The following is a 17661-nucleotide window of genomic DNA, read 5'->3' as shown; positions in this document are numbered from 1 at the left end:
GGCCACAATCGAGTTACATCCCGTACCTATTTACTGGTAGGTGAACAGGGGCTACACATTAAGAGGCATGCCCATTTGCCTCGCCGCGCCGGGACTCGAACCCGGCCCTCTCGATTGTGAGTCGAGCGTGCTAACCACTACACAACGCGGTGTGTGTGTGTGTGTGTGTGTGTGTGTGTGTGTGTGTGTGTGCGTGATAAAAGCTAATGTAACAAATTATTATTATTATTATTATTATTATTATTATTATTATTATTATCCTCATCAAAACCATTTTCTGTGTTTTTGCTGCTTGTTCATTTTTATGTTGTGGGTTTAAAATTGTATTCCTTGTTTGCAGAGAGGAAGAAGAAGAATGAAGAAAGAAAAGAAGAGAAATGAAAAAAAAGAAGACCAAAGAAAAAATGATAATACTTCAAGAAGGAATGGAGAAGAAGAACGAAGGAAATGACAACTCAAGAGAAGAAAGGAGAAAAGGAACAAGTGAAAAAAAAGAGAGAGAGAGAGAGAGAGAGAGAGAGAGAGAGAGAGAGAGAGAGAGAGAGAGAGAATGAGAGAGAGAGAGAGAGAGAGAGAGAGAGAGAGAGAGAGAGAGAGAGAGAGAGAGAGAGAGAGAGAGAGAGAGAGAGAGAGTAGTAACAGTATTAGGTAATGTGTTGGTGGTAGGTGAATGACACACCTGGACATTTTGTGGTGAGCAGTGTTGTTTTTTGCTCCTACTGTTAGTTTCATTATGGTTAGGTTAGGGTTGCTTAGTTTTATTTATTTAATTTTTTAATATAATAAATTAATCCCTTCGTTACCGTCCACATATGAATGCAGTGTTACTCTTTACTCATGATATAATGTGTGAGTGTATCAATTTAATCAAAATTTTCCGGTGTTTCACTTTTCAATTTTCATAGTTTATTTTGCTAGGAGAGAGACATCTGGGAGGAAGAGCAAAGGCTGATTTCCCGGCATGTAAGCCTAAGCTTTGTTTTCTCTTCCCTCAGGCTTTGAAATTTTGCTTTAGGTCTTAGCTTGATCTCTATCCAGCCTTTCACTCTCCCAGTCCTTCTTTGTTCCTCTTTAGCCAGCCTTTCAGCACACCACCAGTACCTCTGTCCCTTGTCCTTGCCAGTAAGTCCATCTCTCCTCCTGCAGGCTTATTCCACCTTTTGTGTGAGGGAGCACAGCTGCGTGTGTGACCAGCTGCTCAAGATTCACTCCCACCCGCCCCTGGGACGACAAGTGCCGCTCCTCATCATCACTGGTAGAGAGAGAGAGAGAGAGAGAGAGAGAGAGAGAGAGAGAGAGAGAGAGAGAGAGAGATGGTATAGTATCCTTTATCAGCCCATCACCCCTTCAGTCTAACCATATAACTCTATTATATCCTCATGGAACCCATCCACCCACCTACCTACCTAACCACCCACCCACCCAGCCATGTGCTTTCCCCTCCTACGTCTCTCTAAGGAATGCCAATAAGTAAATGTCTTCAATCTCGCTTTGTAGGGAATATCTCTCATCCCATGTATCCTTCCCTTTATACTCCTGCTCTTCTTCCTCCTCCTCCTCCTCCTCCTCCTGCTCTTCATCGAGACTCAATAATTGTGAGGATATTATTCAAGGAAGGCTTGTATCAGGTGGAAAGTGTTACTTGGTGATTGATGATGGTATATATATATATATATATATATATATATATATATATATATATATATATATATATATATATATATATATATATATATATATATATCTCTCTCTCTCTCTCTCTCTCTCTCTCTCTCTCTCTCTCTCTCTCTCTCTCTCTCTCTCTCTCTCTCTCTCTCTCTCGAGAGAGAGAGAGAGAGAGAGAGAGAGAGAGAGAGAGAAGAGAGAGAGAGAATGGTTAGCCAGATTATCAAGATTGTTTCTCATGTTATTATTATTACAGAAATTACAGAACCATTTTAAGATATACTTGAAAATCTCTCTCTCTCTCTCTCTCTCTCTTCTCTCTCTGTCCTAGCAGTCGTCCTATTCAGACGTTCCAGTCTTTTCCAGCCTTTCATATACTAGCTGTATTGGTGATTTGTTACCAAGATGGACATCGACATACTGAGAACTTTACTTGACTGTCAAGATAAGGCATATAAAACTGCCTTAGAAATCTTTCTGCAGCAAGTAAACGAAAGGATCCAGTCGTGTGAAACAACAGTGAGCGACTTAACAAGGAGCCTGGAGTTCACTCAAAACGAGGTCGACGAATTAAGAGGTGTAGTGAACCAACTGAAGCGGTACAAGGAAAACGCCAAGGAGATGATTGATAGCTTGACTGAAGATCTACAAACCAAAAACTGAGAAGATAAAGGAGCTGGAAGAGAAGAGTGTGTACCAAGAAGATTATAGCAGACGCAATAATCTCCAAATCACCGGACTGCCAGAACACCCCGGGGAGACATGGGAGAAAACGGCGGAAGAGGTGAGCAAGCTTTTAGAGAAGAAACTACAACTACCGAAGATGGAGATTGAGCGAGCTCACAGAGTCGGTAAGCAAAGTGAACAACGAGACAGGCCAGTGATTGTACGTTTTTCAAGATTCAGCGACAGGGAGGCGGTGCTGAGAAACTGTCCGAAGCTCCGAGGTACCAACATCTATATCAATGAAGATCTCCCTCTCACTTCCCAAGCCATTAAGAGGGTGAAAATGCCCTTACTGCGTCAAGCACGTAATGAGGGAAAGATCGCCTATTTTAGACACACGAAGCTGATTGTGAAGGAGAGACCTGGCGCGGTGGGCGGCGAAGGTGGCGTGGCGAGTGGCGGTAGTGGTAACCGGGGTTCACGAAGTGCTTCGGACACGACTGCCAGTGCAGCTGCTGAGCCTATTGACGGTACTGGGGGAGCCACAGCCGTGCACTCCGATGTTGCTGCGACGACTTCCAGTGCTACTGCTGCCACTGCTGATTCTGCTGCTGGTGTCGATGGAAGTGCTGCCTCTGTGGACGTTGCTGCCGCCGACGCTGCTGTGAACGTTGTAGCCTCTGAGGCAGGAGACAGGCAACGGATACAGACGAGGAAAGGCAAGACAAAGAAGTAGTAAGATGGTCTAGTACTATTGTATATACGTAATATGTAACGATACTTAAGATATAAGTAATGGGTTCATATTGTTTTCCCTTTTCTCATTTTGATGAGTCATTCCTAGACTATATTAATGATAACCATCAATTTCCATTACATATTATAAGTGATTTATCTTATGATCCCTTTAAAGAATTAGATTGTCCAGATTCTGTTGATAGTTATCTTATAGATAACTTGTTAAAACAAATTGATTTGTCAGTATTACTTTTGCCAAGATTTAAAGACTAACTTACAACACAATAGCCTCAATATCATGTCATATAACATTAGCAGTGTCCCATTACATTTAGATTCTTTTTATGATCAGTGTTTAAATGTTACTAGTGTAAAGTTTGATGTGATAGGATTATGCGAAACACGTCTCCATGATAATATATCTTCTTTGTACAAACTAAACTCATATCAAGCATACTTCCAGAATAAGAGTATCACTGGTGGTGGCCTTGCCATATTTTTACATAACATTTTTCAAGGTAATACTCTACAGAACATCTGTTTCCAACAACCACATATTGAGTCATTATTCCTGGAAATTACAGGTAAATGCAAGTATGTGATAGGAATTATTTATAGACCCCCTAATGCTTGTTTTAATAATTTTCTAATGTCATTAGAAGAAATTTTGGAATTCTTGACACTTATGATTCGGCATGTTACATAATTGGAAATTTTAATATAAATTTATTAAAGAAAGAAATGTTACGTTCACCGGTTAAACTGGTAAGATTGGCATCGGGGAGCCGGTGAACAATAACAATAAAAAAAAACACTGCAGGTTCAACTGGTGAGGAAATGCAAAAGGGGGTCACTTTAAAAAGCTATTTTAATAACCCATAATGAAATTGACACATATATAACAAGAAACATGAAACACAGATATATAACATGAAACACAGGAAAATGACATACACATGTACATATAACACAGTAATAAATACAACAATAAATGCCAACTTAATACCTAACAATAATCCTAATCCTATATAGAGGCAATGTGGAAAGCACGGACGAGGGGAAGTGATACTTATGCGGTGTCGCAGTGGTGAAATGCTGGGTGATAGTTGATCCCACGGTAGACCCAAGAGGCGTTGTGTTCACTGGTTGAGGCTTGGATCTCAACTTGCACTCCAGGAAGTTAAGAGCTGGCTCAACACTTTCGGTTGAGTCGAAAGGGGCCGCGTGAATCCAACTTCGGGACAGTAGCGGGCTTCATGAAACGGTGACGTGGAAGGGGAGGCGGAGAGGTGGCGAACGAGGTAACAAGCGGAGGAGGTGATGGTACTAATGTATGTTACGGGCGGGCCGTAACATTTCCTCCCCCCTAAGACCTCCGTAATGGGCTCATGAAGGAGGTGAGACGGGAGATCTTGATAAGACGTCGGCGATGATGTTGTCCACCCCCTTGATATGGTGGACTTCCAAGTTGAAGGGTTGAGTTAACAAGGCCCACCTAAGAATGCGTTGGTTTCGGTTCTTCATGGCGTGAAGGAAGGCCAGAGGATTGTGATCGGTGAAGACCTTCGTAGTTTGAGGACCAGGATGAAGATAGCACTCAAAACGTTGGAGCGCCAGGACGAGTGCCAGAGCCTCCTTCTCGATGGTGGAGTAGTTGAGTTGATGTTTCTTCAGCTTGGCGGAGTGATAGGCGATGGGATGGAGGATGCCGCTTGTGGGGTCCGTTTGTAGTAGGACAGCACCCACTCCAACTCCACTCGCGTCCACTTGTAGATGGAAGGGCGGGAGTGATCCGGCGTCCAGACCACTGGTTCCGAGGAGAGAAACGCCTTGAGGTGTTGGAAGGCTTGGTCACAGGTCGGGGTCCAGTGGAAGGGGACGGAAGTGCTGATAAGGTCCGTCAGGGGGGCGGCCAGGGTGGAGAAGTTCCTACAGAATCTTCTGTAGAAACCAGCCATCCCCAAGAACCTCATGAGAGCTTTCCTGGTGGTAGGGACAGGAAGCCAAGGATGGCCTCCACGTTAGCTCTCTTGGGGCGAACCTTGCCGTTCCCCACCACATGTCCCAGGTAGACCACCGTAGACTTCCCGAAGGTGGACTTGGCCAGGTTGATTGTAAGCCCGGCTTCCTGCAACCGACCCATCAGCCTCCGAAGACGGGTCAGATGTGTCACCCAGTCGTCCGAAGTCACCACCAGGTCGTCCAGATATGCAGATGTTCCCTCCAAGTCCTGAGTGATGTAATTTATAGCCCTCTGGAAGGTGGCGGGAGCATTAGACAAGCCAAAGGGCATCACTGTGTATTGGTATAGTCCGAAGGGGGTGATGAAGGCGGATATTATTTGGGCCTCGTCCGAGAGGGAATCTGGTAGTAACCTTTAAGTAAGTCTATAGTGGTTACAAATTTGGCTACTCCTATACTATCTATAAGGTCCTCTATCAAGGGCAATGGGTAGGAGTCTGGCACCGTCACTTTATTTAATTTCCTGTAGTCGGTGCAAAATCGACTACTACCATCTGGCTTAGATGTTAACAGGCAGGGAGAAGCCCAGAGGGATATACTAGGTTCTGCAAGGTGATGACAGAGCAGATAGTCTACCTCTTTTTCATCAAGTCTCTTTTAATGGGTGAAATGCGATAGGCTGGTTGTCTTATAGGCTTGATGTCATTAGATATTAATGTTATGTCATGTTGGATAGTATTACAAAGTCCTGGAAGGTCACCTGTGATTTCAGAAAAGTCTAGCAATAACTTTTTAAGATCAGACTGTTGTGAAGGTGTTAAGGAAAGAAACACCTCATCAAGGTTGGACATGATTTGGCTGTTTGAGGGCGTCCTTTAGGTGACGAGAAGAGGAATTCGATGTCGGACTCTTCCTCGGGGGGCACAGGACCAGACTCCTTCCCTACCAGACATACAGGTACAGTGCGAGACAAGTCGTCCTCTGGTTCTCTGGAGTGGTAAGGTTTCATTAGATTAATATGAACTAGTTGGGAATCCTTACGACGGTCAGGAGTGTGGACCACATAATTTAATGGACTTAGTTTTTGAGCCACAACATAAGGTCCCATGAACTTACTGTGAAGAGCATTGCCTGGAGTGGGAGAAAAAGTAAAACCTTGTCTCCTGGTTTGAAACTTCTCATGACAGATTTGGGAAGAGAATTCTGTTGCATTTTAGTTTGAGATTTGAGGAAGTTTGATTTAGCAAAGATCTGACTTCACTGATTTTATTCTTAAGGTTACTGATGTAGTCAGACACACTGGGGCTTGAAGGAGTATTTTGAGTAAACCATTGATCCTTTAATATTTTGAGAGGCCCCCTGATCTGTCTACCATAGAGTAATTCAAAAGGGAGTAACCTAAAGAATCTTGAGGAGATTCTCTTAAAGCGAAGAGAAGGAAAGAAATACTTTCATCCCAGTCTCCTTGATGCTCCAAGCAATACTTCTTCATCATGGATTTTAATGTTTGGTGAAACCGCTCCAGACAGCCTTGGGATTGGGGTGGTAAGCCGAGGAGGTAACATGGTCGATGTTTAGCTCATTCACTATCTGTTGGAAAAAATGGCTAGTGAAATTGCTACCCTTGTCAGACTGAATTTGTTTTGGAATTCCTACCGAGGTGAAAAAATGTATTAGATGTTTTACAATGGTCTTTGATGTGATGTTCTTAAGAGGGAATGCTTCAGGGTACCTGGTAGTGGGATCCATGAGGGTTAACAAATACTGATTCCCTCGTTTGGTTTTGGGTAAGGGCCCTACGCAGTCTAGAATGATCTTTTCGAAGGGCTCCGTCTGAACTGGAATAGGCGTCAGAGGAGCTGGCACAAGGCGTTCGTTAGGCTTACCCACAATTTGACATATGTGACATGTTTTACATAGTGTGACACATCCTTTTTCATTCCTGGCCAAAAAAATGTTGAAGAGCCTTCTTGTAGGTTTTTGGATGCCTAGATGACCTGACAATCCATCATGAGCTAGTTCTATAATGGCTGGTCTTACAGACAAGGGATGACAACTTGATGTGTTTCTGACCAGGTGTCTAGTTGTTTCAGTTCAGGAGGTCTGTAGGCACGCATCAGGACTCCTTCCTGATAATAAAAACAAGGCAATTTAGACATATCCTTTGTCTCACTGGCAACATGTCTGATCTTAGCCAAAGTGAGATCCTGTTCCTGAGCATTAATCAAATTCTCCTTTGAAATGATGTTATTATACAAGTTGTCAGTAGAGGCAATCATTGGTGGAGGAGGTGATGAAAGGGCAGGGGAACTTGGACTGAGACCTGGTTCTACCTCAACCTCTCCTGAAATGAACAGGGCACAAATGTGTTAGGTTTAGGGTACGAGTCATACTAGAGGAGAGTTGACAGGGTTAGCTAACTGGTTTCTTGTTCTCAAATGTTGACGTTGAGAGACCCTTGCAATTTGGGTGTCTACATTTTTGGATCGTGTGTCCTGGCTTCTTACAGTATGTACACCAGGGGGAATTATATGCATTTGGCGAGAATCCGGTCGGCTTACCACCCGCGCCCCAAAACCTTCCCCAAAGGAGGACCTAACATTAGATAGTGAACCACGACCTCTACTACCCAGGGATCCCATCAACAAAGCAAACGCATCAGCCACTTTAGCGGCAGACATAAGATCACTCTCTCCCGTTCTTCCACATGCCTCAGAATATTAAAGGGTAACTTGTTCTTCCATTCTTCCAGGACCATTAGATTGAGCAACTCCGAAAAGGTGGTAATGTTAAGGGCGGCTAACCATTTCTTAAATTGTCTTAGTTTCTCACTAGCAAATTCAACATAGGTGTGAGACTCTGGTTTCACATACTTTCGAAACTGTTGTCTGTATCCATCAGAAGTGATAGAGTAGGCGTCTAGAATGTTACCTTTGATCTCTTCATATTCTACCTCATCACTAAGGCCGTTGTATACCCTATAAGCTTTTCCTACTAGCTTAGGGACAAGGAGAGACACCCACTGATCCTTGGGCCATTTATTCCTATTAGCAATGCTCTCAAAAGCGCGAAATGACCCGTCAACATCAGATTCATCAAAAGGGGGAACTAGCGGAGCAGCTGTAGCAGGATTAAAGCTTGCTAACTGTTTCTTTATATCTATTTCTTCCCCTCTAAACTTAGCGTCATTTCGTAGGGCTAACTCCTGAATTTCTAACTCTTTCTCCTGCCTTTTAAGTTGTAACTGAAATTCTCTCTTCTTTTTTTTTTCCTGTAGTTCTCTCGCTTCTCTTTCTGCCTGTAGTTGCATTTGTTTTTCCTGCATCCGGTATTCTAGTCTAAGCTTCTCAATTTCCCACTGACTTATCCTACTCTTATCCTGTTCTTCCTGGGGACTGTGTATTATAGTCCTCGTAGAGGCTGACATGGGAGTTAACTCTTCTATGGCATTTCCTAGCAACTGACCTTCTTGCACTAGATGTTCAACAACTACATTCTTAATGACCTCTTTAGTCATCTGAGACGTGATGGGAACATCAAAATGTTTAGCGATGGTCTTCCATTGGTCCTTCTTTATATTAGCATCTTTAAGTTGTTCCAGAGAAGGGTCGGCACAAAATCTTCAACGTTAAACTGAGCGGAAGCCATATTAAATAGATGTTAAACCACAACAAAAAAAATGATAAGCGAATTACTTAAGTGAGGAACTTGGCAGAGTGATAATAAAGGCAACCTTGAAATTACCTAGATTATACTTAAGCAAACACTTATGAGTACAATCACTAATGAGGGGTAAACTAGAGAGTTACGGCATTAAGAGGGATCCGGATTACTCTAGTTACGAGACTTGAGAGTGAGGAGCGAATTGTACTGAGACTTGTTATTGATAAGGAGGCGGATTAGTCTGAGAGACTAGTTAAAATGGCCGATTCTAACTAGCGAGAAAAATGATCCGCGAAGTGAGGGGATTGAGGGTTCGCATGAACATATGATGATCCCAACACTTGGATAACACTTATTACACACCTGCCTATGTGCAAAAATAGAGATAAGTGCTATCGGTGAACACGCCTTTCTACCTGGTTTCCTGCTCTACCACTGCTATGCGATACCAATGAAAGTCACGAAGCACGTTTAACCCAAAAGGAGCCACTTGATCGCACAAAGGTAAATTTAAACCACACGCAGAGTAAGTCACAGAAAAAAACACATCAAAGTCACAACACCACAGAAACACAAGTAATCACAGAAAAAAGTCACTGGAAAAATGGAACACTGAACATGGGTTATAATGGTCCTGTCACGGTCGCCAATTGTTACGTTCACCGGTTAAACTGGTAAGATTGGCATCGGAGAGCCGGTGAACAATAACAATAAAAAAAAAAAAAACTGCAGGTTCAACTGCAGGTCACTTTAAAAGCTATTTTAATAACCCATAATGAAATTGACACATATATAACATGAAACATGAAACACAGATATATAACATGAAACACAGGAAAATGACATACACATATACATATAACACAGTAATAAATACAACAATAAAGAACCCAACTTAATACCTAACAATAATCCTAATCCTATATAGAGGCAATGTGGAAAGCACGGACGAGGGGAAGTGATACTTATGCGGTGTCGCAGTGGTGAAATGCTGGGTGATGGTTGATCCCACGGTAGACCCAAGAGGCGTTGTGTTCACTGGTTGAGGCTTGGATCTCAACTTGCACTCCAGAAAGTTAATAGCTGGCTCAACACTTTCGGTTGAGTCGAAAGGGGCCGCGTGAATTCAACTTCGGGACAGTAGCGGGGCTTCATGAAACGGTGACGTGGAAGGTTCACGAGACGGTGACGTGGAAGGGGAGGCGGAGAGGTGGCGAACGAGGTAACAAGCGGAGGAGGTGATGGTAGTAATGTATGTTACGGGCGGGCCGTAACAGAAAACACTGTTAATTTTACCAATATTCTTTTTTCACATTCATTTTTTCCTACCATCACAAAACCTACCAGAGTTACTAGAAATTCAGCTACGCTTATAGATCACATATGGACTAATAATATGCACAATTACCAATTAAGTGGAATAGTTTATACACAAATAAGTGATCATTTTCCAACATTCTCAACTTTTTCATAACCCATTAAAGATTCAGGAAATTTTTTTGTAGCATATAGAAAAAGGTTATTCAATGAGGAGTTAATGTTAGCATTTACATCTGAGCTATCTGATTATAAGTGGGAGGAGTACATGACAGGACAAGATGTTAACAAGGATTTTGATATTTATATGGATAAGTTTTAAAATTTATACAATAAGTTTTTTCATGTGGAAGAAGTCAAAATTAAAAAAGAGCATATTAATAAACCATATATCACAGAAGGGATTAAAAGATCAATTAAACATAGAAACATACTACAGAGACTTTATGCAAAGTGGCCGCTAACTTATGAGAAGGAATTTAAGATGTATAGAAATTTACTAACCTCAATAATTAAAAATGCAAAAAAGAATCATTATCAATCTACCCTGAAAGATAATGATGGAAATAATAGAAAAACTTGGCAACTTATTAATGAATCCTGAATAGGAAAAATAAACCAACGTGTACCTCTTTTAATATAGAAGGAGAATCTATTACTGATAATCAGGATATAGCTAATTGTTTTAACGATTATTTCTGTAATGTAGCCAGTAGCCTACTTCAAGACGATGAAGAGCCACTTACATAGTTCGAGAATTATCTACCTCCTCCTGTACCATTCTCCTTCTACTTTAGACCTACAAATCAACAAGAAATTAGCACTATAATCGGTAGCATGAAGAAAGTCACCTAGGCATGATGAAATAAGTATAAGTGTAATCAAAGTATGTAAGCAAGAAATTACTCCTTTCTTAGAATATATAATTAATAAGTCTTTTGTGCAAGGTTGTTTTCCAATTAATTTGCAGGTTGCCCGAGTAGTTCCAATATATAAAAAAGGTGATCAGTCCCTGTTTACAAATTACCGACCAGTTTCCTTTCTCCCGTGTATTAGTAAAATTTTTGAAAAAATAGTAGCATGTAGAATAATGAACTATCTGTCACATAACTCCTTACTATATGACAAACAATTTGGATTTAGACCAAAGTTTTCTACTGAACTAGCTATTCATCATCTTTCTCAGCACATGTATAATGCTCTCGACAATAGGATGTTTCAGTTGACAGTTTTTTGTGATCTTTCAAAAGCATTTGACACTATTAACCACTCTATATTATTGCATAAATTGAAGGTGTATGGCATTAGAGGACCGGCACATAATTGGTTCAGCAGCTATTTAATTTCAAGGCAGCAGTATACAGTTTACAATAATACGATATCACACAAAGATTATTAAATGTGGAGTTCCACAGGGATCAGTCCTTGGACCACTATTATTTATAATTTACATCAATGATATAACTATATATACAAGTAACCTTAATTTCATTCTATTTGCTGATGACACAAACATTTTCCTTAAAGGGCGCGATCTCATTACACTACAAAATACTATTAACAAAGAATTAATTAATGTATCCAAATGGTTAAAAAGTAATAAATTAACATTAAATATAAACAAAACACACTACATGTTGACTTGTTCACACACTATAAATCCACATGCCATTGAAATTAAACTTAATCAGTCTTCAATCAAACAAGTTAAAGAGGCAAAATTTTTAGGAATTACAATTGATAATAAATTGCAATGGAAACCTCATATTGAAGAAGTGAACAACAAATTATCTAAAATGACAGGTGTAATATATCAAATACGCAAATCATGTAGTAAAGAGTGCTTGAAATTAATTTATAATTCTTTAGTATACCCACATTTACTCTACTGTTCTTCTATTTAGGGGGGTACTTTTAAGACTTACATTGACAAGCTATTCATTTCGCAAAAGAAATTATTAAGAGTAATATCAGGATTTAATAAGTTCGAACATACAGCTACCATTTTTTGAGAATTTAAGTTTTTAAAAGTAAATGATATAATCTCATATCAGACATCTACATTTGTTTACAAATGCTTAATTATTTATGATGTGTATTGTGACTTTGAGTACGCTGAACACACCAACGTTCAAACAAGACGCAGAAACATGCTCAAAATACCGTTATGTAAAACTTCTCATGCACAACAAAGTGTAATTTTTCGAGGCTCCAAGCTGTGGAATGAAATTCCATTAGATACCAAAGTCAAAGGTTTTAATTCATTCAAAATACAAGTGAAAGTGAAGCTGAAAAGTACATACTGAACATTTTGTATTGTTTGCTAACTATATAAGTATTGTATATAACACATTTATGTATGATATTATTGTAGTAATAATCATGTTGTCATTATTACTGTCATTGTTTGTGTTATCATTATCACTATTATCATTATTATTATTTTATTAATATTGTTATTATTGTAATTATTATTGTTGTTGTTATAGATATTATTTATTATAATTATTATTATTGTTATTATTATTATTATTATTATTATTATTATTATTATTATTATTATTATTATTGTTGTTATCATTCTATATTTTCATTTACTTATTTCATTATTATTATACTATTATTATTATTATTATTATTGTTTTTTATATTAATAGTGCCATTGTTGTTTTCATTTGTTACCAATATTATTTTTATTATTGTTTTTTCTAGTAATAGTACCATTGTTGTTTTCATTTGTTACCAATATTATTTTTATTATATGTTACATTCACCGGTTAAACTAGTAAGATTGGAATCGGGGAGCCGGTGAACAATAACAATAAAAAAAAAACACTGCAGGTTCAACTGGTGAGGAAATGCAAAGAGGGCACTTTAAAAAGCTATTTTAATAACCCATAATGATATTGACACACATAGATATAACATGAAACATGAAACACAGATATATAACATGAAACACAGGTAAATGACATATACATATACATATAACACAGAAATAAATACAACAATAAAGAACCCAACTTAATACCTAACAATAATCCTAATCCTATATGGAGGCAATGTGGAAAACACGGGACGAGGGAAGTGATACATATGCGGTGTCGCAGATGGTTGATCCCACGGTAGACCCAAGAGGCGTTGTGTTCACTGGTTGAGGCCTGGACCTCAACTTGTTTTTCAGAAAGCCAAGAGCTGGCTTAACACTTCCGGTTGAGTCGAATGGGGCCGCGTGAATCTAACTTCGGGACAGTAGCGGGGCTTCATAAAACGGTGACGTGGAGGGTTCATGAGACGGTGGCGTGGAAGGTTCACGAAACGGTGACGTGGAAGGGGAGGCGGAGAGGTGGCGAACGAGGTAACAAGCGGAGGAGGTGATGATAGTGGAGTATGTTACGGGCGAGCCGTAACATTTCCTCCCCCCTAAGACCTCCGTAATGAGCTCATGAAGGAGGTGAGACGGGAGATCTTGATAAGGCGTCGGCGATGATGTTGTCCAGCCCCTTGATATGGTGGACTACCAAGTTGAAGGGTTGAGTTAACAAGGCCCACCTAAGAATGCGTTGGTTTCGGTTCTTCATGGCGTACAGGAAGGCCAGAGGATTGTGATCGGTGAAGACCTTCGTAGTTTGTGGACCAGGATGAAGCTAGCACTCAAAACGTTGGAGCGCCAGGATGAGTGCCAGAGCCTCCTTCTCGATGGTGGAGTAGTTGAGTTGATGTTTCTTCAGCTTGGCAGAGTGATAGGCGATGGGATGGAGGATGCCGCTTGTGGGGTCCGTTTGTAGTAGGACAGCACCCACTCCAACTCCACTTGCGTCCACTTGTAGATAGAAGGGGCGGGAGTGATCCGGCGTCCAGACCACTGGTTCCGAGGAGAGAAACGCCTTGAGATGTTGGAAGGCTTGGTCACAGGTCGGGGTCCAGTGGAAGGGGACGGAAGTGCTGATAAGGTCCGTCAGGGGGGCGGCCAGGGTGGAGAAGTTCCTACAGAATCTTCTGTAGAAACCAGCCATCCCCAAGAACCTCATGAGAGCTTTCCTGGTGGTAGGGACAGGGAAGCCAAGGATGGCCTCCACGTTAGCTCTCTTGGGGCGAACCTTGCCGTTCCCCACCACATGTCCCAGGTAGACCACCGTAGACTTCCCGAAGGTGGACTTGGCCAGGTTGATTGTAAGCCCGGCTTCCTGCAACCGACCCATCAGCCTCCGAAGACGAGTCAGATGTGTCGCCCAGTCGTCTGCAGTCACCACCAGGTCGTCCAGATATGCAGATGTTCCCTCCAAGTCCTGAGTGATGTAATTTATAGCCCTCTGGAAGGTGGCGGGAGCATTGGACAAGCCAAAGGGCATCGCTGTGTATTGGTACAGTCCGAAGGGGGTGATGAAGGCGGATATTATTCGGGCTTCGTTCGAGAGGGGGAATCTGGTAGTAACCTTTAAGTAAGTCTATAGTGGTTACAAATTTGGCTACTCCTATACTATCTATAAGGTCCTCTATCAAGGACAATGGGTAGGAGTCTGGCACCGTCACTTTATTTAATTTCCTGTAGTCGGTGCAAAATCGACTAATACCATCTGGCTTAGATGTTAATAGGCAGGGAGAAGCCCTGGGAGATATACTAGGTTCTGCTAGGTGATGACAGAGCAGATAGTCTACCTCTTTTTTCATCAAGTCTCTTTTAATGGGTGAAATGCGATAGGCTGGTTGTCTTATAGGCTTGATGTCATTAGATATTAATGTTATATCATGTTGGATAGTATTACAAAATCCTGGAAGGTCACCTGTGATTTCAGAAAAGTCTAGCAAAAGATCAGACTGTTGTGAAGGTGTTAAGGAAAGAAACACCTCATCAAGGTTGGACATGATTTGGCTGTTTGAGGGGCGTCCTTTAGGTAACGAGAAGAGGAATTCGATGTCGGACTCTTCCTCGGGGGGCACAGGACCAGACTCCTTCCCTACCAGACATACAGGTACAGTGCGAGACAAGTCGTCCTCTGGTTCTCTGGAGTGGTAAGGTTTCATTAGATTAATATGAACTAGTTGGGAATCCTTACGACGGTCAGGAGTGTGGACCACATAATTTAATGGACTTAGTTTTGAGCCACAACATAAGGTCCCATGAACTTACTGTGAAGAGCATTGCCTGGAGTGGGAGAAAAAGTAAAACCTTGTCTCCTGGTTTGAAACTTCTCATGACAGATTTGGGAAGAGAATTCTGTTGCATTTTAGTTTGAGATTTGAGGAAGTTTGATTTAGCAAAAGATCTGACTTCACTGATTTTATTCTTAAGGTTACTGATGTAGTCAGACACACTGGGGCTTGAAGGAGTATTTTGAGTAAACCATTGATCCTTTAATATTTTGAGAGGCCCCTGATCTGTCTACCATAGAGTAATTCAAAAGGGAGTAACCTAAAGAATCTTGAGGAGATTCTCTTAAAGCGAAGAGAAGGAAAGAAATACTTTCATCCCAGTCTCCTTGATGCTCCAAGCAATACTTCTTCATCATGGATTTTAATGTTTGGTGAAACCGCTCCAGACAGCCTTGGGATTGGGGTGGTAAGCCGAGGAGGTAACATGGTCGATGTTTAGCTCATTCACTATCTGTTGGAAAAATGGCTAGTGAAATTGCTACCCTTGTCAGACTGAATTTGTTTTGGAATTCCTACCGAGGTGAAAAATGTATTAGATGTTTTACAATGGTCTTTGATGTGATGTTCTTAAGAGGGAATGCTTCAGGGTACCTGGTAGTGGGATCCATGAGGGTTAACAAATACTGATTCCCTCGTTTGGTTTTGGGTAAGGGCCCTACGCAGTCTAGAATGATCTTTTCGAAGGGCTCCGTCTGAACTGGAATAGGCGTCAGAGGAGCTGGCACAAGGCGTTCGTTAGGCTTACCCACAATTTGACATATGTGACATGTTTTTACATAGTGTGACACATCCTTTTTCATTCCTGGCCAAAAAAATGTTGAAGAGCCTTCTTGTAGGTTTTTGGATGCCTAGATGACCTGACAATCCATCATGAGCTAGTTCTATAATGGCTGGTCTTACAGACAAGGGATGACAACTTGATGTGTTTCTGACCAGGTGTCTAGTTGTTTCAGTTCAGGAGGTCTGTAGGCACGCATCAGGACTCCTTCCTGATAATAAAAACAAGGCAATTTAGACATATCCTTTGTCTCACTGGCAACATGTCTGATCTTAGCCAAAGTGAGATCCTGTTCCTGAGCATTAATCAAATTCTCCTTTGAAATGATGTTATTGTACAAGTTGTCAGTAGAGGCAATCATTGGTGGAGGAGGTGATGAAAGGGCAGGGGACTTGGACTGAGACCTGGTGACTGCACACACTGGGAAGAAGTGAGGGATGTTTCGTCCAGGGTCTTAGTGGGACTTTCTGTTAAGGGAGAATCAAGAACAATTAAGTTTGGAACAGCCAAGTTACCCGCAAGATCATTACCCAGTACAAGATGTACCCCGGTACTGGCAGTTCACCAGGTTTAATGGCTACCTCAACCTCTCCTGAAATGAACGGGCACTGTAAGCTAATATTAGCCAAGGGATAGGAGAGCTGTGATTCGAGACCTGTAAGGATCACCTTCTCCCAGTGAAAGCCTGTTTGATGTTAGGGATGACATCTTCCCTTAAGATGGATTGGGCAGCACCTGTATCACGCAGAACCTTGATATTTATTGCCTTGTCTTTACCATCAGTCAGGGACACTTTACCTTGATACATGTACGAGTCATAAAGTTCTAGAGGAGAGTTGACAGGGTTAGCTAGGGCCACTGGTTTCTTGTTCTCAAATGTGTTAGGTTTAGGGGCCACAAAAGAAAATTGACGTTGAGAACCCTTGCAATTTGGGTGTCTACATTTCTGGATCGTGTGACCTGGCTTCTTACAGTATGTACACCAGGGGGAATTATATGCATTTGGCGAGAATCCGGTTGGCTTACCACCCGCCCCAAAACCTTCCCCAAAGGAGGACCTAACATTAGATAGTGAACCACGACCTCTACTACCCAGGGATCCCATCAACAAAGCAAACGCATCAGCCACTTTAGCGGCAGACATAAGATCACTCTCTCCCGTTCTTCCACATGCCTCAGAATATTAAAGGTAACTTGTTCTTCCATTCTTCCAGGACCATTAGATTGAGCAACTCCGAAAAGGTGGTAATGTTAAGGGCGGCTAACCATTTCTTAAATTGTCTTAGTTTCTCACTAGCAAATTCAACATAGGTGTGAGACTCTGGTTTCACATACTTTCGAAACTGTTGTCTGTATCCATCAGAAGTGATAGAGTAGGCGTCTAGAATGTTACCTTTGATCTCTTCATATTCTACCTCATCACTAAGGCCGTTGTATACCCTATAAGCTTTTCCTACTAGCTTAGGGACAAGGAGAGACACCCACTGATCCTTGGGCCATTTATTCCTATTAGCAATGCTCTCAAAAGCGCGAAATGACCCGTCAACATCAGATTCATCAAAAGGGGGAACTAGCGGAGCAGCTGTAGCAGGATTAAAGCTTGCTAACTTTTTCTTTATATCTATTTCTTCCTCTCTAAACTTAGCGTCATTTCGTAGGGCTAACTCCTGAATTTCTAACTCTTTCTCCTGCCTTTTAAGTTGTAACTGAAATTCTCT

At 41.3% G+C, this 17661-nt stretch overlaps 1 protein-coding gene across 2 annotated transcripts; it reads left to right on the top strand.

Annotated features, from left to right (window-relative positions):
• The first annotated feature begins 582 nt into the window (after positions 1–582).
• Positions 583–3874, top strand: LOC123502720 (caM kinase-like vesicle-associated protein). Of its 2 annotated transcripts, XM_045251945.1 has the most exons (3): positions 594–693; positions 1147–1255; positions 2000–3874. In XM_045251945.1, the coding sequence occupies exon 3, from the start codon at positions 2489–2491 to the stop codon at positions 3065–3067; it is 579 nt and encodes a 192-aa protein (XP_045107880.1). In that variant the 5' UTR covers positions 594–693; positions 1147–1255; positions 2000–2488; the 3' UTR covers positions 3068–3874. The 2 variants fall into 2 exon arrangements, with proteins under 2 accessions (XP_045107879.1, XP_045107880.1); XM_045251944.1 differs by having other exon boundaries at positions 583–1255; positions 1997–3874.
• Positions 3875–17661: the final 13787 nt, after the last annotated feature.

This window comes from Portunus trituberculatus, chromosome 12 (genome assembly GCF_017591435.1).
Source record: "Portunus trituberculatus isolate SZX2019 chromosome 12, ASM1759143v1, whole genome shotgun sequence".
Classification (NCBI taxonomy): domain Eukaryota; kingdom Metazoa; phylum Arthropoda; class Malacostraca; order Decapoda; family Portunidae; genus Portunus; species Portunus trituberculatus.
The sequence above is the reverse complement of the archived record's forward strand: the minus strand, read 5'-3'. Positions and strand labels throughout refer to the sequence as shown.

Bases quoted from the DNA above. Each gene is read 5' to 3' on its own strand.
- LOC123502720 (XM_045251944.1), top strand. From the start codon at position 2,489: ATGGAGATTGAGCGAGCTCACAGAGTCGGTAAGCAAAGTGAACAACGA.